General features: G+C 39.3%; 2 protein-coding genes across 7 annotated transcripts in view; one reads left to right on the forward strand and one right to left on the reverse strand.

Moving 5' to 3' along the window:
• LOC117400280 (ALS2 C-terminal-like protein) overlaps positions 1 to 10,701 on the forward strand; it is a 31,813-nt gene extending 21,112 nt beyond the window's left edge. For 2 of the 6 annotated variants that reach the window (XM_059022959.1, XM_033999990.3), the window contains 10 exons: positions 599 to 826; positions 2,004 to 2,094; positions 2,428 to 2,585; positions 3,111 to 3,161; positions 3,817 to 3,993; positions 5,695 to 5,737; positions 6,111 to 6,172; positions 6,476 to 6,625; positions 7,177 to 7,273; positions 8,173 to 10,700. In XM_059022959.1, coding sequence (XP_058878942.1) covers positions 599 to 826; positions 2,004 to 2,094; positions 2,428 to 2,585; positions 3,111 to 3,161; positions 3,817 to 3,993; positions 5,695 to 5,737; positions 6,111 to 6,172; positions 6,476 to 6,625; positions 7,177 to 7,273; positions 8,173 to 8,229 — 1,114 coding nt within the window. In that variant the 3' untranslated portion in view covers positions 8,230 to 10,700. Of the gene's footprint in view, positions 1 to 598; positions 827 to 2,003; positions 2,095 to 2,427; positions 2,586 to 3,110; positions 3,162 to 3,816; positions 3,994 to 5,694; positions 5,738 to 6,110; positions 6,173 to 6,475; positions 6,626 to 7,176; positions 7,274 to 8,172 lie in introns of those variants that run through there. The other 4 variants (XR_009328543.1, XM_033999991.3, XM_033999993.3 and 1 more) reach the window with 4 other exon arrangements.
• A 2,071-nt stretch (positions 10,702 to 12,772) lies between these two features.
• ccdc13 (coiled-coil domain containing 13) lies at positions 12,773 to 26,086 on the reverse strand. The gene is made up of 16 exons (XM_059022961.1): positions 25,924 to 26,086; positions 24,392 to 24,632; positions 23,706 to 23,854; positions 22,955 to 23,097; positions 21,773 to 21,853; positions 19,940 to 20,056; positions 19,376 to 19,480; positions 18,461 to 18,631; positions 17,579 to 17,755; positions 17,086 to 17,292; positions 16,674 to 16,804; positions 15,698 to 15,772; positions 15,373 to 15,492; positions 14,928 to 15,082; positions 14,511 to 14,625; positions 12,773 to 14,407 (listed from the first exon to the last, which is right to left on the reverse strand). The coding sequence occupies exons 2-16, from the start codon at positions 24,613 to 24,615 to the stop codon at positions 14,245 to 14,247; spliced, it is 2,133 nt and encodes a 710-aa protein (XP_058878944.1). The 5' UTR covers positions 24,616 to 24,632; positions 25,924 to 26,086; the 3' UTR covers positions 12,773 to 14,244.
• Between the last annotated feature and the right edge of the window lie 311 nt (positions 26,087 to 26,397).

Consider the following 26,397-nt stretch of genomic DNA (forward strand, 5'->3'; position numbering starts at 1 on the left):
TGGTTATGGTGCTCCCGTAACCCTTTGGCAGCCTAGATAATAGGGGTGATAGTCACTCCTAAAAGGTTATTGTAGTTCTGTGAAGTTTGTTACACATTGCAGAAAACAGGCTTCAGAAAATGTTTTTTTCTGATGCAAGCTGTGACCCACATATTTTTTTCCAATTGTTTCATTTAATGTGTTTTTAAAAAATAAACATGTTCTTTTCTTAATGAATAGAATAGCTAATGATCTTTTCCATATTGATCATGACCTGGATTCTGTTTAGGTTATAGTGTTCATGTTATTGTCTACAGATCTTACATGCACAGCACTTAAGCAGCACTACAATATATTTTACATTTAATTGAGTCCCATGTACAGTACTTCAGTTTTAGCTTCTCTCTGTATCTATGGCTCTACTTTTGCATAATAAAAGTTGAAACATGGATGGACATTTTGTTTTTAAATACATAGATGTACAAATGTATTTCTGAACATGTTTATATTTTGCCTTATGTAAATAAAAGGTACCATGCTTAGCACTGACCAACAGGCCAGGCTTTTCAAATATGAACTATCTAAAAATACTAACAGAACAAATGAATGTTTATTTTAGACAGATGGGATTGCATGGGCTGCCTGTCGAGAAGAGATGGACGGGCATCTATGAACCATTTGTGGAGTACCTTCAAGCCGGCTCCACTGAAGAATCAGATGAGTCCTTCCTCGGTTTCCACATAGAGACTGGCAGGACAATGAGAAAGACTCCCAACAACAATAATGGTGCAGGGATAATAGCAGAAACCCATACTGAAGTAACTACGGAATATCTCTTCTGCAACAGGTACAATACAGGGAGGCTTGCTGGACTTGCTGTCTGGATTACTGGGTTGTCATTTAGAACAGTGTTTTGGATCATTTGATTTATTTAATGTTCTTAATAAAGACTCTTCATGTTCTTGGCACAATGCAGCAACATTCATAGTAATAAGCAGTTGGGTCCATAGTATGTATCAGGTTTTGCAAAATTACAAAACAAAATCCAGTTTACTCAATGGTATGCTCATGTATTGATCAGTCTAGCAAGCGACTCATTTTCACACTTGAAGGTTGGGAAAGTTTTATTTCATTTTGTGCGATGGACTGTTGCTGCAGGTAGCTTTAAAAAAAAAAAAAAACAGTCCAGTGAGAAATATCAAGTGCCGCTGTGTATCAAGTTGGGCATTCAGTTCCCCAAAGTCTATTGGAGCTTTACTTTAGACTGAGAGCAGGGAAGCACATTTTTCAGAACAGATCGTTTTCTAGCATGCTTCAGCAACCATTAAAAGACAATCACATAACTTATTTTTCAGCATTGTATTTTCAAATTCAAAAGCAAAACAAAATACAGGGAATCATTAAAATGATTAAATTGACTTGCATTGAATTTATAATATGCTTTATTATTAGTTTATTTAGCAGACGCCTTTATCCAAGGCGACTTACAGAGACTAGGGTGTGTGAACGATGCATCAGCTGCAGAGTCACTTACAACTACGTCTCACCCGAAAGACGGAGCACAAGGAGGTTATGTGACTTGCTCAGGGTCACACAATGAGTCAGTGGCTGAGGTGGGATTTGAACCGGGGACCTCCTGGTTACAAGCCCTTTTCTTTAACCACTGGACCACACAGCCTCCTATTGCGTTATGAACCCATTTTATGCTGGCACTCGATCACACTTAATAAAACCACACAAACAGAAACCCCACATAAACACTATTAAACACAAATATACATACTGTAATCATATAATATTTATCTTCAACTTATATGTCTTCAAGTTTTTTTTACACTTTAAAGTGACATCTCTTGAAAGCCAAGGTCACCTGTTGAAAATATACCGGTAAGACTTGCAGAGTAAACTTAGGTCAGGCCTATAAAATGCGTGGATTAGCAGATGGTAGATTGTACATGGATAATATGTATGAATACATGCATTTAAGTTTATTGCATTAATATAATTTTTTTTCAATGTAATAGGGAACCAGAGGAATTCTCTGTGAGTACTGACTTCATAGAAAACCTAAAAAAACAGCCTGATTATATACTGCTACAACAATATTTGGAGAAGGTACACATACATTTTGACAAAAAGTGATTGGTATTGGTTTTCATAAAGATTTTTTAAAATTAGATTTGTATACAGATGATTAGTGTATTTATTAAAAACAAAAACACAAATGATTTGTTTAACCAATTGCTGTTAGAAATCTTAAAATTGAATGATGTACTATTACTATTTATATTAACTGTATCATTAGTTTTATTATCATGGATTTGCAAGAAAATAATTGTTGCAAAGTGGAAAGATAAATGAAAAAATACAAACTTAATTGTATTTTTTTGAAGAAACCTGGAACCCATGTACAATGGTAAATGAATCTGTTGCCTCTCTGTGCTGCAGTCCTTCCAGTCTTCCAAGCACCCCTTGGGAAAGATTCTGCAGACGCAGGCCTTGGTGTTCCAGGCCACCTACTCTGGGATGGGTGCCAATAAGCATCTACTGACCATGGCCCAGGAAGAAGTCAAATACCATGCAAAAAAACTACTGGAGATTATCAGGTAAGGGGAGTAAGAAGGCACCACTTTCTGTACATCTTACTGGGGCATAAGAGATGTGGGGATGTAGTCTGAGGTATTGGTGGTTCTCAATTAGAAGAGTGGCACAGAGTTTGACGGGGGAGGGGGCTCTTGTCATTATGAACTATTGTGCATGTTACTTATTCAAGTACAAATACACTACAGTTTGTAGGGTTGTGTTTGTAGAATAAGTAGCACACAGATGCATACCATTTAGACTGAACCTTTTGCTTATTCCTTTACTGGCTTCCGAATACAGTTGGTTCCACCTGAACCTTTCTGCTCTACTCCCTCCCTCTCTCTCTCCATCCTGTCATGTTAGCTATCCCAACTAAAATACAACTGCATACCTATAAGACTGTGTGTAGTAGGAGATATGATATGCTAAGAAGAGGGGAGTGACTTTAATGACAACACCTTAAAGGCACAGTACATCTTTTCTTTGGGGTTCATTACAAGTTAATTGGAAGTTAAATTCCTTTGCTGTTTTTTTTTTTTCTATTTCAGGGATTACCTCCCTGAGTCATTCAACAAGGAGTGTGAAGACAAAGAGACAATGTATTTAAAAGAAAAAAACATCTATCTATCTATCTATCTATCTATCTATCTATCTATCTATCTATCTATCTATCTCTATCTATCTATCTATCTATCTATCTATCTATCTATCTATCTATCTATCTATCTATCTATCTATCTATCTATCTATCTATCTATCTATCTATCTATCTATCTATCTATCTATCTATCTATCTATCTATCTGATCTATAAAATCTAATAGCTTTCTCAAAGCCTTTCCCTTCTAAATTGTGTATAATCACAATTTACATTCCTCCACTGTACTAAAATGGCAAAGCCGTTGATTTGCCAGTCTTTTGCACACGCGTTCTGTAATGTAAGTAAATCAAAAAGCAGGTACAACCAACATTGACTAATGGCAAATACAAGGTGCTCAATTTTCATGTGTTTCCATATGCAAGACTGCACAAATATAACTAAAGTTTTACAAAGGAAACACATTCATGAAGGATTGAAAAACAATTTAAACACATTGCTTCATCGTATTAAATCAGTGATGTCCTGGCTCCCTATAATGACTCTTCATCCTGTTGACCCTGGTATAGCTGGTGTTTATTTATTTATTTATTTATTTATTTGCCCTGTCTTCAGTTCAATGCACTATGACCCATTGTTCCGGGTTGTTCTCTACAGGGATGAAATGAACTGTTACACTGTGGTGCTTCCGCTGATCTTGCCCAAGTTCTACCCCGAGCTCTTCATGCTCTATATGCTGTACCATGAGCAGGGCGATGCCCTCTACTGGCAGGGCATCGTGCACCTTGGCTTGCTGTCAGACGCTAAACTGCTGGAGTTTCTTGATGTACAGAAGTAAGTGGGTTCACTACATTCCATATTTTAATGATTGTTTTTTAGGCCCGTTTTGATTAATTACATCAAATTCATTGTTTTAAGGTGGGTTTATTAATTTATTCTTCAAAGCACTTTTTGACCTATAAACTGTTTTATAGACATTCTTCAAAAAACAGTCCAAAAAGCTTAAAACAGTTCTGTGAATACAGCCCTTCATATGTTGTCTTAAAGACATTTGACTGTGATGCGGAAAAAGCAGATACCATCGTGGTAAAATAGTGTGGAAGGTAAAACTAGAGTGTTTTATAGTTTTGAGAACTTAGATGCACATGATTATTTATTTTATTATTTATTTATTTCTTAGCCAACGCCCTTATCTAGGGCGATTACATGCAGCAAGCCAGTCCCTGTGATTCGTATGTGTTTTACCACCATCTAGTGATTGTAAAGTAAATTGCAGTATTTCACAGTGGAAAAGCCTTGTGGGAAAATGCACTGAGTGGAGGACAATGTACACAAACTGGATAGTCCAAAGTAGCAGTTCAAAACCAAATGTTTATTTAGACTGTACCTGTCTTGTAACAGGTGTAATTACGGGGTGGGGTGAAATAAACAAGGCACACAAAACACGCCGGTAACACCGGGTACTGGTTTTAAAAGTCAGTGATTGAGTCACTCCAAGTACCAGCAATGGCACTTACAAGGGATCCAAGGAAACGCAGGAGCTGACAGCCAGGTAATCCACCCACGGAACTACCCAAGTGAACTTGTGTATCAAGTCCGAAGCAGGATCGATGTTCTCAGCAATCCTGCAAACACTGTTCACAGCACAAAGTCAGGCAGCAAGCAATTTGTATATTATTATTATTATTATTATTATTATTATTATTATTATTATTATTATTATTATTATTATTATTTGTTTATTTAGCAGATGCCTTTATCCAAGGCTACTTACAGAGACTAGGGTGTGTGAACTATGCATCAGCTGCAGAGTCACTTACAACTACATCTCACCCGAAAGACGGAGCACAAGAAGGTTAAGTGACTTGCTCAGGGTCACACAATGAGTCAGTGGCTGAGGTGGGATTTGAACCGGGGACCTCCTGGTTACAAGCCCTTTTCTTTAACCACTGGACCACACAGCCTCCTAATCTCCTATATCTCGCTGTGTAGAGTGTGGATCCTCTCCTCTCCTCTACTCACCTCACCTCACCTCACCTCACCTCAACTCACCTCACCTCACCTCACTTCACCTCACCTGGCATCCCCCAGCACGGCTCACTCACTAACATGCACATGTCCCCTATATACTCCAGACTCCACCCTTTGAATCAGTCCTGCACCTATCCCTAAGGAACAGGTGCAGCTAATCTAAGACTCAAGGAAATGTCGTCTGTAGTACATGTGAGGTTTTCCTCTACCAAGATGGCCGGCACAATCAGACACTAGACTTGAGGTCCGTATCATCTTGGTAAGGAACGTGAGTTAGTGAACAGAGCATCACCACCTGTCAGGAGGCCAAACTCCACCAATAAACAAGGGAGAATATTTTACCCTGCCACAAGCTTTTTTTTGCATGCTGGTATTTTCAGAAGACACAGGGACACAAAAGGAAGTAATTAACTGCCTAACAGTATATACAGTATATTGGTTCCTCAAAGTCTTTTTAGGTTCTATGAATCCTGAATTATAACAACAATGAATTGTTTTTCTCAGGCATTTATGGCCACTAAAGGACCTTCAGCTGACTGCAAACCAGGTAAGACCATACAGGAAATTACTGAGCATATGAAGCTGGGTTTTGACAACATGTTTCAGTCAGGACAATTCTTGCGAGTTAAAAGACATTTTTTATTAGATAATAAATACAGTTGACATAAGCAATAAAAACAATTGACAAAAGCCTGTATTCACACATTTTTTACTTGCTTGGCTTTGGCGCGCTTGTGCTGCCTTTACATTTTGATTTACATCTTTGCGGTGCTGAGAGATAGGCAGGGATGCTGTTAATGATCATATTTGCTGGTGTATTCCTGCCTGAAACTTGGCATAGTCTTCATAGAAATTCAAATTTGCGGTTTTTACTGAGACTTTGAGGACAAGAAAAACTTTTGTCTTTGTTTCATCCCTAGAGATATTCTCAAGTGAAGGATCAGTGCTTCCATTCAGCCATCGAGTGCTTCCAGAAAATAAGGTAAAAGAATGCTTAAAAAATGAAATACATTATTTAGGATTAGTTTTCCCAGCACAAGCCCTTAATTATCTGAAACTGCAGGTGCCTACAACTCTCCTGACAGCTCAAGATATCAGATCAAGGCCAGTTGTAGTTTTAATTTCCATGGTAATCAAAATAGTCTTCATGGCCTTGTCAACCATTCACCCTCCAAAGAGGTGACAAATCACAGTATTAACATCTATACAAATAATGGTTTACGTACAAAGTTATTTTACTCATTATGTAAAGACCAAACGCTAGATTTTTTTGTTTTTGTGATAGCACTACAGCAGACCCTCGAGATAAAATTGACACTCTCTTCAGGACGTTTGAAGAGATTGAGAAGACCGTGTCCTGGGTGCTGGACAGGGAGTACAAACTGCCCATGGACGACCTGCTGCCTCTGCTCATTTATGTGGTGTCCAGAGCAAGGTATATACGTGGAAGAGTCCTTAATACTCGGTGGCTCAGCTCTGTGTGAGAGGCTCAGTTCTAATGGCCTGGTCTAAGACACTGCTCTACGCCCTGAGTTCTGGTTTAAATCCTGCTAGGAGCCAAGGGGGCATTGGGCCACATCACAAAATCCCCATGAAAACTGGCAGTAATTACTGTGTTTCTGTGGTTTGGCTACTGTAGTCACTCAATACTCATTTGCTTTTTAATAATAATAATAATAATAATAATAATAATAATAATAATAATAATAATAATAATAATAATAATAATAATAATAGTTATAGTATTATCTCCAGCTGGGGCTGTACATCCCTTGCAGTGTGGATATAATGGAGGCTAATACTGAGAAAACTGAACTTCTCGTACACTTGATTCAACCCTGAGCTTAATAATACATTCAGCTAAATGCTACTTCACAATTTATACATACTTGTACAGTTTCTCAATACAATTCTGATTCATGTACCAGCTAGCCTTTAACTTTGAAAAAAAAAAAAAAAAAATGTCCCTGCTGCTTTCTGTTGCAGGATTCAGCACTTGGGGGCTGAACTCCATCTCATCAGGGACATGATGGACCCCTGTGGCATTGGAGGGATATATGACTTTCTATTAACTGCACTGGAGGCAAGCTCATTGATTTTATTGTATAATTGTTGTTGTAGCACAAACAAGATGCAGTTACGTAACATAGCACTTAAGAGCAGCTTGTTGTGGGTATTAAAATACAGAGTTATCTTAACTAATGTATGATTTTTGCGTGATATTCTGAAGTTGTTGTAAATCTGTATCAAAATAAAAAAGGAAAGGGTCAAGTGGATTTTATTTTCAAGAATAATAGGGCTCCTATCAGAATGCGCTGCCTCTATTTTTGTTGTAAACATAGCCAGCGTGTAACCATGTTCCTGCCCCCTGCCCCCTGCAAAACCCGACCTATAGTGGATGGAAGAAATACATCGGGAAGAAATATCGCATAGAAAAAATGGGTCATCGTTGCATGGGGACAGGTTAATAATGAATACACTCTGGTGTACCAAATGTACCTCTAAGTGTGCAAATAGGGGCATAGGCTTATACATGGGTACATGCTGTTTTTTTGAGAAAATAAATTAGTGTCTCCATGGTTGAAGAAACGTGTACTGGGGACCTAATATGTTTATAAATATTCTTCACTATACCTTAGTATGGTGAGTTGTACCACATTCAAGCCTAGAAAGTACTGTATATTTGGAATACCTTTTCCCAAACGCTTTTCTAAAATAGTCCCGTGTGCAAGCCTGTGTGCGCTCACATTACGTATTTGCATGGAGGTTAGCTAGCCATGATTCTGAGGGCAGGATGTGATGATTGAAACTGATACATAGTGAATCTAACTCTGATTTTTCACACCCATACCTAGTTGCTCCTTCAAATAGCTAATTCAGAGGTAAAACTATAAGAAACTGTAAGTTAGATAGTTGACAAAAGATAGCTACTGCAATTAAGAATGTACTATTTAATGTAAACGTGTATTTGTGTCTCCCTAGTCGTGTTACCAGCACATACAGAAAGAGGACATCAGACAAGCCAGATTCCCAGACTGAAACTTTCCAATGCTGAGAGGGTGCCGAGGAGCTCCTGGGAAGATTAAATACAGTGGGAAGGCTTTGCAAAATATATTCTGAAACCACTGCAGAAAACTCTCCAGTTCTCTAAAGAAGTAATTGAAAACTGAAGAAGAGATTGTATTGAGATTCAAATAACCAGTAGAGAATTCAATTAAAAATAAGTAGTGGTCTGTAATAGCCATGCATAGTTTAGCAGATCCATTGTAACCAGTAACGCTGTTTTTAAACTTAGTGTGAAAACCCTTCCTGGACGGTTGGCAATCTGGCAATAATGGTAGCACCTTAAGCAGGTGTTTTATATACAGTAGAGAGGCATTTGGTGCAGTGTTATTTCCGTTAGATAGGGGTCACGTATGTTATCCCCATTGCGTGGTACTCCCAAGCACTGTTCTTAAGCCGGGTCCACACCTGAGTGATCATTTACACAACTTGGCTGCATGCAACTGAATCGCTTATATGGGGACGTTTCTGCAAGGAGTTGCGCAACTGGTTGCTTACAGTAGAGACAAGCTCTACTTTCAAGCGATCTGCTGAGCGATTTGTAGTGCCGTTTATCATGTGCATGGCTGCGAAATATGATTGGTTGTTACAATCTCCTGCCAGTTTACTTTCCTGTGCTAAAGAGGCAGTCCTTTTTAAAAAGATGTGAACTACTAAAGTTAACTGGGGAGATCAAGCGTTTGTCAGAATTGGTTTAGGAGAGCGAGGTATTATGGACAGTAAACAACAAATTATAGCTTTTTTTTTTTTAGGAGATGCAGCAATGAAAGAAATTGTCGACTACATGCACAAACTTCTAAACGCGGGAATCTTTTGCTCAACTAGTGGCTCAGGTGTGGACAAAGCAGTTGCAGGCGATTTAAGTTGCGCAATTTCGAGAGCGATTTGGTTGCACAACTGGTCGCTCAGGCGTGGACCCTGCTTTACTGCCAACAAAACACACCAATCAGAATGCTTTGTTTGTATTTTGTCCAAAAATGTGTTACTTGAATATTATTAGTCTTTATTTAAAAAGTAAAATCCCACACAGAATAGCAGCCTGTATTACTGCTGAATCCCCACGAAACAGGGGGTCTAGTTCCCAGCAGTAGCTGGACTGCAGAAACCACATGTACAGTAAAGGGAAGAATGCATCCCGTGTATCACTTTGTTGTAAGTTAATATCTGACTTAAAAAAAAAAAAAAAAAAGTTTGTCTGTTCTATTAATCAAAAATAAGATATGAATTGTAAATGATATATGTTGTATGTTTAAGTGTTTGGTGGCTTCCTCTAATCAAGTTGAGTGTATGTCTTGCACTTTGTCATGCCCGCGAGTGAAGCGAGTCAGATCTGTCATTCAAAGAGTACAAGAGAAAGTACACTCTCAACTGGATTTGAGGTAGCCACTGAACACTTATAAACATATTATACATCATTAATCGAAATACATTTTAAACCTTTTTTTTTAAACAGACGAAAACCTGATAACAATGTACTTAATCTGTTTATATAGAACCTGTTGTGATTTAAACATTGAGAATGCTTTGTCATTGGCAGTCTGAGTGTGAGATCTACTCTTAGCGAAATTAGCGATGTAGGTGGTGCTAATGAGTTCCACTGGGAATATAACTTATAATATGATTGAGAGGAAAGCTTAACATTATAGTAAATGTACTCTACATCCAAGACTTGCATTTCCCTTAAACACAATCTGTAAAAAAAAGTTTTACATTAACTACAGCCATTTTAATGATGGACTTGAAGAATAAGAAGTCCCCAGCGTCAAACTTGTATTACTTGTATCATACAGTAACAACTCTCTACTCCTGGTAGAGCTGCAGAACATACCTGTACGATTGGGAACACAAAGTACTAAGAACACAGTTACTAGGGGGGAAAAAAAGTAATTGAAACATTTATAAAGCAACGTTGTTGATCTGTTTCAGTCCTTTTAGGTCGGTTTTACTTTAAAATAAAGTGGGTGCCTTTTAGAGAGTAATAACTAAACAACAGCATTCTTAGACACCAAATGGTCTTAAAATACTGCTTATGAAGCTTGTGGAGTTACATCCACTTTCTTAACAATGTGGCATACAGTAACTTTTAGATTTTTAAACAGCCATTTTGTGTCCCAGGGTGGCTGGAATGATCCAACACCACAGTGACCTTATACATATTTTTTTTTAATGTTTATCAAAAATGAACCCCATCCCCAATTACAAAACATAAACTCTTGAATAGCTCTGTTTAGATACACATAGATGTGAAGTACCTTGTAGAAGTTTCAGGGTGGGGTCCTCAGTCTCGATGCCTATTGTTATTGGGGGGGGGGGTGCCCTCAATCAAGACTTTTTGGAACCCCATGGACTAAATCTTGCAAGTACTGTATATACATTTTGCTGCAATAATATATACATATGCTGTAGATTTTCTTTTATAAAGGTTAAATAAACTGCTCAACATACCAAAAAAGACTAATTATAATTCATGTCCCCTCTCAGACTCTGACCTCTCCTCCCTGCTCCAGGGTCACAAACCCACCACGTGTGCCTTGGACCCCCTCCCCACTCACCTCTTTCAAGCTGCTGCTCCTGCTCTACTCCCCTTCATCTCCTCCCTCCTCAACACCTCTCTACTTTCTGGTATCTTTCCCTCTGCCTTCAAAAAAGCCTCTATCACTCCCCTCCTCAAAAAACCTACCCTCGACCCCACCTCCCTCCAGAGCTACCGTCCTGTCTCCCTCCTACCCTTCCTCTCCAAAACCCTCGAGCGGACTGTACACCGCCAGCTCTCTGCTTTCCTGTCCAACCACTCTCTGCTTGACCCTCTCCAATCTGGCTTCCGCTCTGCTCACTCCACTGAAACCGCCCTCCTGTCTGTCACCAACTCACTTAAGTGTGCCCGAGCTGCCTCTCTCTCCTCTGTCCTAATTCTCCTCGACCTCTCTGCTGCCTTTGACACTGTTGATCACTCTCTTCTACTATCATCTCTTGCTGACCTGGGGATCTCTGGCACTGCTCTGGCCTGGTTCTCCTCCTACCTCTCCAACCGCACTTACCAGGTAACCTGGCGTGGAGCAACCTCCACACCTCACCCTCTCTTAACTGGAGTCCCCCAAGGGTCAGTCTTGGGTCCTCTCCTGTTCTCTCTCTACACCCGCTCCCTGGGCCCCCTCATCGCATCCTATGGTTTCTCATACCATTTCTATGCTGATGATGATCAGATTTTCCTCTCCTTCCCTACCTCTGACTCCACCATCTCCTCCCGTATCTCTACCTTTCTTTCTGCTATTTCCTCCTGGATGCACTCACTCAAACTCAACCTCTCTAAATCTGACCTCCTTTTCTTTCCCTCCTCCTCCCCCTCCTCTGATCTCTCTATCTCTGTTCCTCTGGAATCTACCACACTCTCTCCCTCTTCCTCCGCTAAGAACCTTGGAGTCACCCTGGACCCCTGCCTCTCTTATTCCCAGCACTTGCCGATTCTTCCTGAGCAACATCCGAAGAATCCGACCCTTCCTCACCAACTATGCTACCCAGCTCCTGGTCCAGGCCCTGGTACTCTCCCGCCTAGACTACTGCAACTCCCTCCTGGCTGGCCTCCCTGCGTCCGCCACCCGTCCGCTCCAGCTCATCCAGAACTCTGCTGCCCGCCTGGTGTTCTCTCTGCCTCGCTTCGCCCACGCTACTCCACTACTCCGCTCGCTCCACTGGCTCCCGATCACCGCTCGCATCCAGTTCAAGACTCTTGTACTAGCCTACAGATGCCTTGACCAGACTGCACCCAGCTACCTCCAGACCCTCATCTCTCCCTACACCCCCACTCGACCTCTTCGCTCGGCCTGCACTAGAAGACTGGCTCTACCTCCGCTACGCTCCCCTGCCTCCAGAGCCTGCTCCTTCTCCACCCTTGCTCCGCAGTGGTGGAATGACCTTCCTACAGATGTCAGGACTGCCCAGTCCCTGACCACATTCCGGCGCCTCCTTAAGACTCACCTCTTCAAACAGCACCTGTAGAACTCCCCTGTTTGTATCCTGGGACATTATCACCCTTCATGTAAATGTGCTTTATTTTGCTCTTATCTGCCCCCTATTTTACTGCATTTAATCCTGTACTACTGTAATCTGCCAAGTGTTTAACCTGTAGTACTTTGTATTTAATCATATCCTGATGTAACTATCACTATTTAATCATATCCTGATGTAACTATCACTATTATCTGCTGTATTATTGAATTGTGGTTTGTCACACTTGTACTTTGCTTGAACAAAAGTTATTGTATTTCTTGCTCTTATTGTATTACTTGTATTGTAACACTTGAAATGTATTTGCTTACGATTGTAAGTCGCCCTGGATAAGGGCGTCTGCTAAGAAATAAATAATAATAATAATAATGTCATAGGTATAACTGCTGGAATTGAATTTATAAATATATGTGGAAAACCACTTATCAAATATTGATGCAACTTGCAAAGGACATTTTTTTTTGTTGCCCATATTATTGAGAGTGGTATATTTCAAAGTGCCTTTCTCTCTATATGTGTATCAGTGTGGGAGAGCAGCGGTGTGGGGCAGCTCTTAATGCTATACAAATAGCAGGCAGAGACGTAGGAATTGCAGTTAAAGCACTGTTGTGCGTATTTATTTACAAGAAATAAAATGGTTCACAAAAGAAAGAGAAATGCTTCTTTTAAATATGGTACATCTACTTACACAATCTCCCAGGTAAAGCAAGGTACTAAACAAGTTGAATGCTTGTAAGCAGGCACAGCTATAGAGGCTGGGCTGGCAGCTAATCATCTCTTGATGTTCTGGAAGTAGTTACCTGCGTTCAGTCCATGAAGAAGAAGAAAAGAAAAAGGAAAAGGGAATGCTCTGCTCTTTGCCCTGGGTTTGTCTTTCCACCAGTGCAGAGGCTGCTCATTATATACACCTGTGGCTGGTCTTAATTGATTGTTAATTAATCAATTAAGTCCCAGCCACAGTCTGCACCTGTATTTGGCAGGGATAGTATTAACCCTATCCCTGCCAAACTGGAAGAACACCAATGCAACAGCGCTTGCGCCCTGTCACAGTCACCCTAACATTTGTTCATATATCATAGAACTGCTTAGCCAGTTTTAATAAAAGTTACAAGGGCGCTCTATAACACAAGTTAACAAGAGCATCTGAATCTGATTTTATGTATGCAGGGGTAGCTAAATGCAAAATGGGTTTTAGCTGAAGTATTATAAAAACACATTTACTGAAACTTAAATATTTTGTTATCAAATAAATAAAAAAAAGAGCATCTGAATCTCTTATGTATGTTAATGGTGGCTACTGCACAGCTGCTAATGAATCAGGAGTACCAGAATCAGTGATTCCTAATCCAAGTTCTCAATGATCATCAATAGTCAAGGTTTTTGTAAAAAACAAACAAAAAAATATCCAGAAAAACAACATACTGAGATGACAGCGGGGCTGCTATTCACTTCATTTTTTACAATCAGACTGATCAATTAAGTCCATTGTATGACATGAAAGTTATTTTCTACTTTAATGTTAAACTAAAGTTGTACAACAAAAATGTATTTCAGTAAATTCCTTCATTGTAGATTAGCCTTTTTTTATTGACTTATGTCATTATTTCTAATATGCAGCAAACATAGTCTGTGTAGTCATTAATCCAGATTGTCATATTTTTTCATTATAACTTAGATGAAAAACAGTAATAACAGGCTTGTTCACAAACTTTAAGGACTGATTAATTGAGTTTGAAGACTAACTTCAGTTTTCCAGACTAACCTAAGAGATTTATTATAATTCTCAAAACTACAACAGAATTATTACAGCTTGCATGCAAAAAAAACACAAACCAGCAGGTTCTGTGACTTAGGGATGTTACTGTTTTATGAGTCTATGGACACCTTTTCAAGATGTCCACCAACTACCTAAATACATACTGCTGGTTATTTTGATTCAGCTGTATCTATGTAGGTATCCCTGTGTGGGGTCTGGTTTGGCTGTAGCTAACTGCTCTTGTCCTGTTTGTGCTGCCTCAGAGCCTGCAGAAAGACCTGCTTCACCTGCCCCATCATTTCATGGTACAGTTTAAGATCCTCCTCTTTGGTCTTCAGTGCGCTCTTTAGCGCCATTCTCAGGGCATTATTCTCATCCGACTGAATAATAAGCCTGGTGGACCAAACACAGAGACAGATTATACTGTATATCCTTCTAATAGGATAGTACATTCATTTTTAATCACATGTAATAAATGCTCAAACTGAAGATTCACCTTGTATTTAGTTCTTCAATTTGAACCTCCAAAGGTATTCCAGAGGAGCGACCAGGAGACAAGTCCCTACTGTCAATTTGATTCACGCTAAGTCTGGTACTGTTGGCAGAAACACCTATCGATTGAGAAAAATAACAATAATAAAAATAATAATAATCAAATGCATTTTTAAAGGATTGATATTCAAGATATCTTTGGATGTCTCATCTAGAAGCAGCAAATGTCAATACATTTACTAACAGAAAACTAATTTGATACAAGCTGTTCTACATCTCCCATTAAAAACCATTATTAAGCAGTACTCTTCCATCTTTGGAGCTGGTACAGTAAGTACTGCAAGATAAAGTACTGTATAAAGATTAAACGAAGAACCATGTGAAAAGTTATGCATTTAAATGTAATTGATTTCACTTGTACCTGCTTTGTTTCTGTTGCTGTCTTTTTGATTGCCTTGCCCTTTTCCTGAATCCAGCTTTGCCTTTTCAAGCTGCTGCTCCAGAATCACAGCTCTCCGGCGCTCTCCCCGGAGCTTCTGTTCAGCCTCCAGACACTTTTCCTTGGCCTCCTGCACTCTAACACACAAGCCATGGTCAACAGTTCAGCTAGTGATGCATTGCCAATAAATATGTACACAGCACATGTACCATTCACAGAATCCCCCAGCTCATCAAACTAAAACAGAACTGATACAGCTGTTCTTTGTCTGTGTGCTCCCATGCTTTTATATGGGTGCATGTTTCCTCAAGAGTCTATGAGAAAACCTAAATCATGCTTAGCTGTGCATATGTGTTTATAAATAACCTATAAGTGTATGTGTATCACTGAAGATATAGGCCAGGGTGTGTAGAAAGACAAATGTTACCTCTGCTGCAGGACTGTGAGCAGCTCCATGAGTTTATCTCTCTCCACTTCTGCTGCCTGATACAAGGCCTTGAATTCAGTGCACTGCACCTGCAGGGACTTTAATTCAGCAGCACTTATACTGTAATAAAGTTAAAATAACAAAAGAAGTCAGGCATGCCAGATTTATCAAAAATGAATGAAGAGCTTTCACAACAACTAATAGTGGCATGTGGACTAATTTACTTTTATGCTGCAATATACTTTATTTCAAATGTATAGTATATATGATTATTTGTAAATAAATTTAAGTGACTAAAAAATCTAGGTTATACTGTTTGACTAACCTTCCTCCTGAGCTGCCCCCTGAGGAGTGAGTAGCTACTGATTCAACAAGTGTGTGCCCCAGCTTGGAAATGGTCCTGCAAGATTGGAGAAAAAGATAAGGCAACTAAATATGATTACATTTATTATTATTATTTATTTCTTAGCAGACGCCCTTATCCAGGGCAACTTACAATTGTTACAAGATATTATTATTTTATTATTATTTGTTTATTTAGCAGATGCCTTTATCCAAGGCGACTTACAGCGACTAGGGTGTGTGAACTGTGCATCAGCTGCAGAGTCACTTACAACAACGTCTCACCCGAAAGACGAAGCACAAGGATGTTAAGTGACTTGCTCAGGGTCACACAATGAGTCAGTGGCTGAGGTGGGATTTGAACTGGGGACCTCCTAGTTACAAGCCTTTTTCTTTAACCACTGGACCACACAGCCTCCTGAAGATATCACATTATTTTACATTATACGGATATCACATTATTTTTTACATACAATTACCCATTTATACAGTTGGGTTTTTACTGGAGCAATCTAGGTAAAGTACCTTGCTCAAGGGTACAGCAGCAGTGTCCCCCACCTGGGATTGAACCCATGACCGTCCAGTCAAGAGTCCACAGCCCTAACCACTACTCCACACTGCTGCCCATTATGATTATTATATTAAGATTATACTGGGCATATGGAGACATGAAAGAAACACATTCTTCCCTGCATTTAGACAGGCAGGCTCGGTATGGAGAAATTGCATGTATGCTAATCACATGCTTCGTTGGTTCTTTGGATTTAAACTTATATAGCTAGCTGATAGAATAATAGACAGACACATGATAAAATGATAAAGATAAAAGGAATCATAAAATATAACTATACACTAAAAGTACATTACTTTACATAGTAAAGTTGAAAAAGAACATGAGAAAGTGTGTGGTAACAAAATAAAAATGAAATATGGCTAATATGAAAATTCATTGTTCCTACCGGGCAGAGGATATCCTTCCACTGTGATCGCCCCCTGCTGTTGGAGGTCTGGAAGTGCTTTCAGTATCTTTATCTATCTTTTCTCTTGAGTGAAGTCTCTCTGGTACCTTTGTCTCCTCACCTAAGTATCTCTGAAATTATGCACAATTAATTTTTATAAACACAATTCATTCAGATATATTGGATGCTTTTTATTTAAGTGTAAAATTAAATGGTTGCAACAAAACGTAATGCATCTCACTTCTAAAACATGACATTCTTAAAAGTCATGATGCTGATGGACAGAGACGGGACAATCAACATGTGCATCATGTGATTTAAGCTCTTGATTAGCCCAACAGGGATAGAGCCCCTCATGTTATTAAGTTTACCTCTAACCACTACTCCACACTGCTCGTGTTAATAAGTTTACCTTCAGTGATAGCTGTTGGATTTCTTCTTCCAGCTCTTTGACCTTGGCTTCTCTCTCATCGACCATCTGCTTTAGCTGCTCCACGAGAGAGCCGTGTTTCTGGGCCTCACTGTTGAACTGCTGTCCCAGGCTCTGCTGGACCTCCTGGGTCTTCTGCTCTTGCTGGCTCAAGCGCCCCAAAACAACCTGCAATTGTTTCTGTTGCTTCTGTAAAAAGTATATTAAGATCAATATGTATTGGTGGAGTTTTTGGGAGTTTTGCATTGCCCCCACCCAGCATGGTGGCTGACTGTAGCTATTGTTATTATCTCCCTCATATTTCATAAGCACTACATTCCAAACAAAAGAGAAAACAGTAAAAAAGTGAGCCTAAAACATATTGAAAACACCTTTGTTGCATACTGTCACCATCACTTACAATGTCACTGTTAACTTTACTCTTGTTTTTATCAGATCAGATATTATTTTTAAAAATCTCTGAAAATGCTCGTACCAGTAAAGCATCTACAAGCTCGTCGTCATGTTTGCCCTTTTCCAGGAGGGTGGAGATCTGACCCTTCAGGGATTTCACCTCATTGCACAGTGCTTTGTTTCTAGCTTTGGAGCCCTCCAGCTTTTTCTTTAACTCCTCATGCTCTTTCTGTAGAACTTCGTAGTCAAAGGTTAGTTTCTGTGAATGGAAAACAAATTGCATAACACAAGTCCCAAGTAATCATCACTCATCTAATTTAAGACTCATTTATAATACTGCCTTGGGAACAACAACAATAGTTCAATGATTGTGGACAATCAGGCAATACATAAAAGGAATATAATACATCCCTTAAAAACATACATACCATACAGTATATTACATTCTTAAAGTGCATACTATTTTTTTAAACAGTACACTATAAATGCAACCATTATTGCAAAAATCAATTATACTCAATTAGACTTCTGATGGTACACGTTTCATGTGGTTAGTCGTATTATCTTATGGAGTTAGGGAATCCTATGAACAGCTGGTCATAAATAAAACTTAAATGATAAAATTAGGCAATTTTAATAACCCAGACAAGTTTAATAACTGGCAAACTACAACAAGCTGATCAGTATATATTTGCACACAAGCCATCAAAACATTGATCACAGCAACAGTCTGTAAATACACATCTTAATTTTATTTTTTTTTAATAAACATGGGTCAGCTGTGGGGCTACTCACAAGGATGCTGTGGAACACATCTGTGGGCATGTGGGATTAGTACCCAGAGCCAGAAAGTATATAGAGAATAAAAAAATGTCTAAATGTATTTTCTGATGAAACCAATAATTGTGTTGTATGACTAATTTATGGGTAAAACTCTTTTTTTATGATTGTTTCTCAAGCTCACCTCTGAGGTTTCCTTCCTCTCTCTCTCCATGGTGCGAATGCGGCTGAGGTTTCTGTCCTGCACTGGGGTTCTCTGCAGTGCGCCCAGACTCAGCATCTCCTCCTCCATGGTGAGAGCTGGCACCTGCCTACGCTGAGAGCTTTGTCCTAGCTGTGACTCCAGATCCCGCACCTAAGGATTGCAAATATGCAACCGATAGTCCTTTTAACTGCCAAAAACCTCTTTATATTTACAGGTTTAATGAAAAACTAAAGGTAATTAAATGACCAATTAAATGGACATCATGAAATGATCTATTATAGAAGTTGACATGTACAGTTGACCCTGTCTCTTCAGGTTGAGTGTCTTCTCATGCATGAGCACTTTGGGTGGGCAAAAGCAAAGTGCTCAATAGAAGACACTCTTATATCTCCTCAGTCCATTTGTTCAGAATACCGAACATTTTTCATTTGAAATTGCCTGTGCTACTGTCAGCCAGAGAGCCCTTGGTTACAGACGTTTAGAATACTGATTGTTCAATATTGGTCCTATATTTTGTATGTTTTTGTGGTCCAATGTAACGCAAATAAGGCGTTTTTCGCAAATTTCGTTTTCTATTAACAAACCTGGTCTCAGGACCGAGGAAAAGAAGAGACAGGGTCAGCTGTATATATTAACTTATTAGTTTTAATGAGAAAAAAACACATAATTCGACAGTTAATGCTGTTAGCCAAGTCTTTAGAATTGTTGTCGCTTGGTAATGTACTGTGCATGAGATGACACCTATGGTAAAATAAGATGTACTGGTATGTTCTGAAATTTGGCATTGTGACTTCATGATTTATAATGATATTAATGGAACGCAAATAAAGTTTGCAGAAAATGTCCTTTAGTAAAGCAATAAAACCTACAGTAAATGACCTCCTGATACCTCACCCTGTTCTGTAATGCCAGGATCTGCTGAGACCGGCCTCGCCAGTTTCCAGATGTACTTAGTAGCTGTTGAATGCTGACTTCTTCCCCAACTTCATTAGCCAGAACCTGCAGAAGGGTAAAATGAGAACAGCATGTATGGCATTCGTGAAGTTAGCTTTGGAACTATTTACGGCTACAGAATGTAGGGATTATTTACATAGTTATACAGCTGCAATTCTGAAAGTTTATGTATAGCCAAAGTATTCTCATTGCAGATTTAGAATGATCATCAGTGAATGAACTGGATGCATACAATGTACAAAATTATTTACTCTCTGATTGGAAGATTGACATTCCTTGATTCATAATTATTCTAAGTACAGTATGTTTTCTATTAATACACAAACACAAACCAAGCTCTATTAAATAAGTAGAATACTAAATGCTGTGTCAATGACAAACGTGTTCGACAAACATTTCTAGTAAAAATGTATTTTGAACTTATGTTTCTTTTAGCATTTTTTAAATGCTAGTTACTTATGAATGATATATCTTAAGACCACACCACTTTATCTTATGCAATACCTTGTGTGCTATTTTCATTTCTTGCTTCATAGCCTGGATCTGGTTGCGGTACTCAGTCATTTTCAGATTAGCTACAGACAGCTTCTCCTGCAGAGCCTTAACCTCTGGGTTCTCAGGCTTGAGAGACAAAAAGGGATGAATATAAAATATATTACAAAGACACAATCAGGGGATACATTTAAATCAAGGTTTTTGCACAGTTAAAACAAATCTGTAAGGGCCTAATTTTAATAGACAGTTAAAAACAGGAATGCAATGTGCAAACTCAAGAGTGCTTGCGTTGCATCCTGCATATCACCCATGTTGTAATACAGAACAGCGCAAACGCTGGATGCTAGTGCGATACGAATAGCGCTGGGCAATCCATGGAAAGTGGGAAGAAAAAAAGGGTTAGCAAATGAAGAGAAGCTGATTCCCCTTGTGGAATACATCTCATTACACATGGGTTTTCTATGTTTTTTTGTTAATAATAAATAAACATTAATTGTTTCCATTATAGTTAATAGCCCACCACCAGTTAATAGTACAATATGAAACGTAATGAATGCTATTCTGTAGCTTCCATGCGATAGTGTCTGTTCTTTGATAAGACCTGCTTTGAGAAGGTTTGTTAGGGTTAGGGTTAGGGTTAGACAAGCCTTTGCTCCATCTTTAAAATTGCTTAGATGAAAATGATAATGAGACCACTCCAAACTTTTGGCCGACACCTGGCGGTAGCACAGGTATAACAACTTGGGCAAAACATTGTACCAAAATCACTGCACAGGGCAAAGTCTGATTGCTCCTGTTTACACCAACCTAGCATGTTTGCATCCACCTAGCATGCCCCAATCAGCTGCTAACGACCTTTACCTTAGCGTTAGTGTCTTGCCTTGTGATCAAAATTGGGCCCTAAATGTTACAAACCATGAAGGTCTGAATGTTAAGAGCACCGCAGTTGTGTGCAATAAATCTGACCCATTATACCCTACAAGCTGTTAAGCAAGTCCCTAAATGTAATAATTTACACAGTATTAAGAGACAAACTACAGTGCTTGTTATTTCATTCAGGAAAAGGGAAGATATGAAATTAGCATGTGAGCACTGTATGAAAACTTCAGGAAGAAATTTAAAGTTAAAATGTGTGGCTTTTGAGGGCTCCCGAGTGGTGCATCCAGTAAAAGCACTCGCTAGAGTGCAGGATGCACTTTATAGCCTGGACGTCGCCAGTTCGAGTCCAGGCTATTCCACAGCCGACCGTGGACGGGAGCTCCGAGGGGGCGGCGCTCAATTGGCTGAGCGTCGTCCGGTGGGAGGGAGGGTGGGTTAGGTCGGCCAGGGTGTCCTTGGCTCACCGCGCACCAGCGACCCCTGTAGTCTGGCCGGGCGCCTGCGGGCTTGTCTGTAAGCTGCCCAGAGCTGCGTTGTCCTCCGACGCTGTAGCTCTGAGGCGGCTGCACGGTGAGTTTGCAGTGTGTAAAGAAGAGGGCGGCTGAAGGCACACGCTTCGGAGGACAGCGTGTGTTCATCTTCGCCCCTCCCGAGTCAGCGCAGGGGTGGTAACGGTGAGCTGAGCCTAAAAATAATTGGGCATTTCAAATTGGGAGAAAATAATAAAAACTGATTGGCAACGACTAAATTTAAAAAAAAAAAAATAATAATAATTTGTGGCTTTACAAATGTATTTGTGCTTAGCTTTAAAATGGAATGGTTTTAGCTTTATGATCTTTTTTCCTTTTCAAAAAATATTGAAATTGATCATTTTGTAATGTGAGTTCTATAAAATGAAATTGTTACGTTTTGGTGTTTTGCACGGTTAATATACAAATTATAGCTGAAAATCATGAAGCTTACCGTCAGGTCCCCTGTAGTCCTTGAGGTAAATGTCATGGTTCCTGTCTCTTTTCCACCAATGCCAGACAATGCATCTTGCAGCTACATAGAACAGATTTTTTTAGACAATAAACTATGCTGTTTATTGAACCTCTGCATATAGGCAGACTCTGATACCACTGAAGTTCAAAAATACTGAGACAATTGTAACCAAATTAATATATTTTTGCAGAACCTTATTTGAGGAGATAATCTGTAAAGCTGGAAAATGCTTTGCCTAGGAACTTTAGTAAATCATTGTTTACCATTGTGGCTTAACAAAAACACTATCCTCTAAATCAAGGTTTCATATCCATGTAGAAAGACTGTTAATTACTGTAGGTTAGTCTTTCCTGAGAAGAAGTGATTATAATCAAAATATTCTCGGAAATGCATTTTAAGTAGCACCGTTGGTCCACTTGAAGCACAAATGAGGATTTTGGAGTCTTTTTCACCATGGTGACCATTTCAGAATTGACATCAGGCTCCAACAACACATGTCTCATTATAGAAATGTGATTATACTGTCTATCACCAATCAATATTAAGGATGGGTAAATGTATCTTTATACCTTTTGTGGCAGAGATGACGCAGGATGTGTGGCAGGGTAGGGGGAGGAGAAAATATGTAATCCAGGAGGGAGCTGCAGGACGACATTCCCCAGAATGCCACGGGGTTTACCAGGAGCCAGAGGGGAGTCACCTGGCTCTATTTTAATGAGAAGCACCTGAGGCTGATTAAGCCGTTCATAAAAGGGTTGGAAACCCTGCAGTCAGTGCTGTGTGCCAGGCTGACGAAGGACAAGCCATGTGAAGAGCAGACCTGTATGGTCAATGAATAAGGTACTGTGTGAACCTGTGTGTGTCTAAAGTGTTTTGCTACTGGTAAACGGCTTAGCCGTCCAGTGGTTACTTAGAACGCGTAGAAAAGTTTAGTTAGCACTCCAATGGGAGTTAGGTTTTTGTTTGTTTATTTGTTTTGTAATTAATAAAAGTGCACAAAAGTGCTTTAAAAAGTCCTGTTCTGTGTCTGGGTCTGCTTTTAAAGGGTGCAACTGAACCTCAAACACGGAAGACCTTTCACACTTTCTTAAACTACTATGAATCTCTTTTCTATATATATTATATGTCCCAACGGTTATGTTTAACAAAATAAACACCTACCTCCTTTTCTAGGTCCTTCACCCTGTTGCTATGCTGTTTCACCTTGGCTTTCTCCCGTTCCATCTCCGCTGTCAGCTCCCGGTTTCTCTTGGACAGCTCCACTATTTTAGTGGCTGCCACGTCACCTGCCATGCCAGAGGTACCTGACAGACAAGCACAATACAGTACTAATTACACGACTGGTACACTGCACTATTTCTAAATGCTCTTTTACCCCTTTACTTATCTGCATCTTGCAAAGCAGCACAGTATATTAAAATGATGCTGTCCGTCACGGAAGGTCAGCTATTCAAGGGATTCCCTGACTAGCCCAATCCTGATTTCTATATTCTCACAATGCAGTCAATTAGTCAATGTAGATACACTTTTGTGAGTTAAGTACAAATCTGGTTCAGGTTGAATTAAATATGTTAAAGTCACAACGGGCATCAAAACTCCCCTTTCTCAAGGTGGGTGGATCGATTTCGTACAGGTGCACAGTTGGTTTTTATGGATATTTAGGAAATCTACTAAATAAAGGCAAGGTGTCTATCAGTGCTATGTTGAATGTTGTCAGTGTAAGGTAATCACTGCTTTATTCTGGTTGTCTGGCCTACATTGTGGTTAATTTACTTGTATTTACAAAATTCCTTAAAAGTAATTTTAGCAAATTTCTCCAAAGAAGGGATAGGGTAAAATCATTCCTCAGATGCCACATTGCAAGTGCAGCACTACTTAATTTAATCTAAGCAATGAGCTATGAGTTGCAAACCTGCTAAAGCAAACCTGTCCTCCTCTCGTTTCTTCTTCAGGTGTTTGATTTCAAAGTCCCTCTCACTGAGGAGTTTGTAAAGCCTGCTGTTCTCATCTTGCACCTCCCTCAGCTGGTCCTGAAGCTGTTCATTTTCATCCTCTAATATCCTGGAAATGTATGCATTAAAAAAAAAAAAAACCTTAATCAATTTTAGGACATGGAGTTACAGTACATATTTTCCTTGTCTGCAAAAACTAAATAATAATAAAACATTGTTTACCATTATAACTGAAAAACAATAGTACAGCTCCTGTAGCAGCCTCTAACCTAGTGGTCCTCAAAGCTTTTTTGCATCGGGCACATATGTATATTTATCATGTGGTCAAGGGCATGATACTTTTACTCTAATGACATTTAGCTACCAATTTCAAAACGTAAAAAATAATACATTACATATTTATTAAATGGCACAAAAGATAGTACAGAGTAGTACATTGTAATGGCGGCCATACAACTACAACCGGATTACATATTATGTCAGTTGGCATGGCGTCTTGCAGGCAGTTTTACACATGGGCACAGCTTTGAGTACCACTGATCAAACCCCTGTAAACTGGCATGAGTTTCTGTTTACATTTTGGAATTCTCCTGCATTGGGTGATTACAAATAGAGTTATGAATGTAACAGTTGCTAGTCCACCCACTTTGTGCTAAGGCCCCCAGCAGGTTCCCTGTCCAGCTCCAGGAGCTTGAGGTCATCCTCAGCACTGAAGGGGTCTGCCTCCCTGCTTGCAGAAGCTCTCTGACTCGGCTGCAGTTTCTCTTTCTGCTTCTCCCTACGCTTCTGCAGCCTCCTCTGCTGCTGCTCTTGCAAGGCCAGGAACTGCTGCCTCAGGCTCTGGTTTACCCTCTCATCATCACAATCCATTGCAGAGACAGCTGGGACTGCAAACAGCAGGAGGAAAAGTTTTACAATAAGGCAAATCATTTAGGTGGGTTTAAAACAGGAACCCTGTTGTAACTTTTAAAGTGAGACCCTCGCTGTAATTTACTTCTATTGAGCCTTTTAACCCTTGCATTGATACAGGGTGTTTCAAAAGTCCGGAACCATACGATATATTTTTTATTTTTTAATTAAAAAAATATTCCCATGGCTAATTATACCGCTCAAGTGAAGGTGGAACTTGTATTGTTACATGTTTCCGGAAAAAGCCAGAGGGATGCATGCCAGTTATTCCATGAAAGACATCCTAAAAAGCCAATGCCAAGTCATGGATTCCTTTCAAAAGTGTTGCAACGTTTGAGACACCAGAAGCTTTGCTGATAAACCTCATAGTGGTCGTCTTTGCTTCTCTACTAATGAAAATGAATGGTTTGCAATTTGAACATTATAAAAAGTGTAAATAAATTTACTATGGTTCCGGACTTTTGAAACACGCTGTTTGGTGCTACAATAATGCAACATTTTAAATGAAATGACTACAGTGTTTTAATTGAGACTTATAATGATCTTTAAGCACAAAAGCATTATAAGTTATGTCCCCATTGGAACCTACTGATGTCAACTACATTTATTTCGTAGAGCCCAGTGTTAATCTTCCACTCATAATGTCAATGACAGTGATTCCAAACCACAACATAATCATAAATATTAAACACGTGAATATCAGCTTTTTTGTCTGTTTTTTTTATTGATATTTAATTACTTATCTAGCGCTTTTTGGATGACAAAGAAAAGAGTGCGCGAGAATACACTAATCTTGATATGCGGTAGTCACCGAACACGTAACACAATATTGAATATACAGGGTGACAAGGAGGTTCAGTAAAAATATCGATACAATCATTGTCTCCTTCGGTCTTGTGCCATTATAATTCAGATAACGACGGTATTGTATTACATTGTCCATTTAGCTCCACCCTAGTTTCACTACAGAACGACCAACAATGACTTTTGTACATTATTACCGGTGTGCTTAAAAAAAAAAATACTAATAAATAAACACACACACACACACACACACACACACACACACACACACACACACACACACACACACACACACACACACACACACACACACCGGTGTGTGAAACATTTGATACAATGTAGTTTTTAATGAACGAGTAATGTAATACACAAACAGACCCCTTGCAATGGCAATAGACTACTTCTCTTGGTTTCCACTTTCCTCCGCGTAAATTAAAGAAGATAATAATATTAGTAATAACTTACCAAGGTATGAGAAGGGCTTCAGTCAATATCAAATATATCTGTTAAATTAAGATCTTAAACCGATCATTCCATTCTGTTGTTTTTTGTTTGTTTTTGTTGTTTGTTTTTTTTCCCCCCAAGAGCTTCCTGAGTCCACGAGATTCCCAGGCAGACGCTAGTGTTTCTATGACAACAGTAACTAGGGAATAAGCGCTTAAGCGTGAGGCGAGTTCTTTTATTTTTTATGTTCCTTCTATTGTTATTATTATGGCCCTTTATTTAACCACAAGGGGGCGCAAAATACCAAAAAGAAAGTTCCACACGGTGCGTAGTAGTCAGGGTATAAACAAGAAAATACTTATTTAATTATTATTTTTTTGGCCCATAAGGAATAACATTTTCCTTTATGAAGCGACAGGGTTTCTGAAAATATTGCCCTTATCATGGTCGTACAAATCATGTCATACAGTAGGCCTGCCATTGACAGATTAGCTA

This window comes from Acipenser ruthenus, chromosome 4 (genome assembly GCF_902713425.1).
Source record: "Acipenser ruthenus chromosome 4, fAciRut3.2 maternal haplotype, whole genome shotgun sequence".
In the NCBI taxonomy this organism is placed as follows: Eukaryota; Metazoa; Chordata; class Actinopteri; order Acipenseriformes; family Acipenseridae; genus Acipenser; species Acipenser ruthenus.

Coding starts and splice junctions, on each gene's coding strand:
- ccdc13 (XM_059022961.1), bottom strand. CDS start 24,615: ATGGATTGTGATGATGAGAGGGTAAACCAGAGCCTGAGGCAGCAGTTC. Junction 23,098..23,705: donor GGACAGGTTTGCTTTAGCAG/GTTTGCAACTCA, acceptor CTTGTCTGTCAG/GTACCTCTGGCATGGCAGGT. Junction 20,057..21,772: donor GGACTACAGGGGACCTGACG/GTAAGCTTCATG, acceptor TTGTCTCTCAAG/CCTGAGAACCCAGAGGTTAA.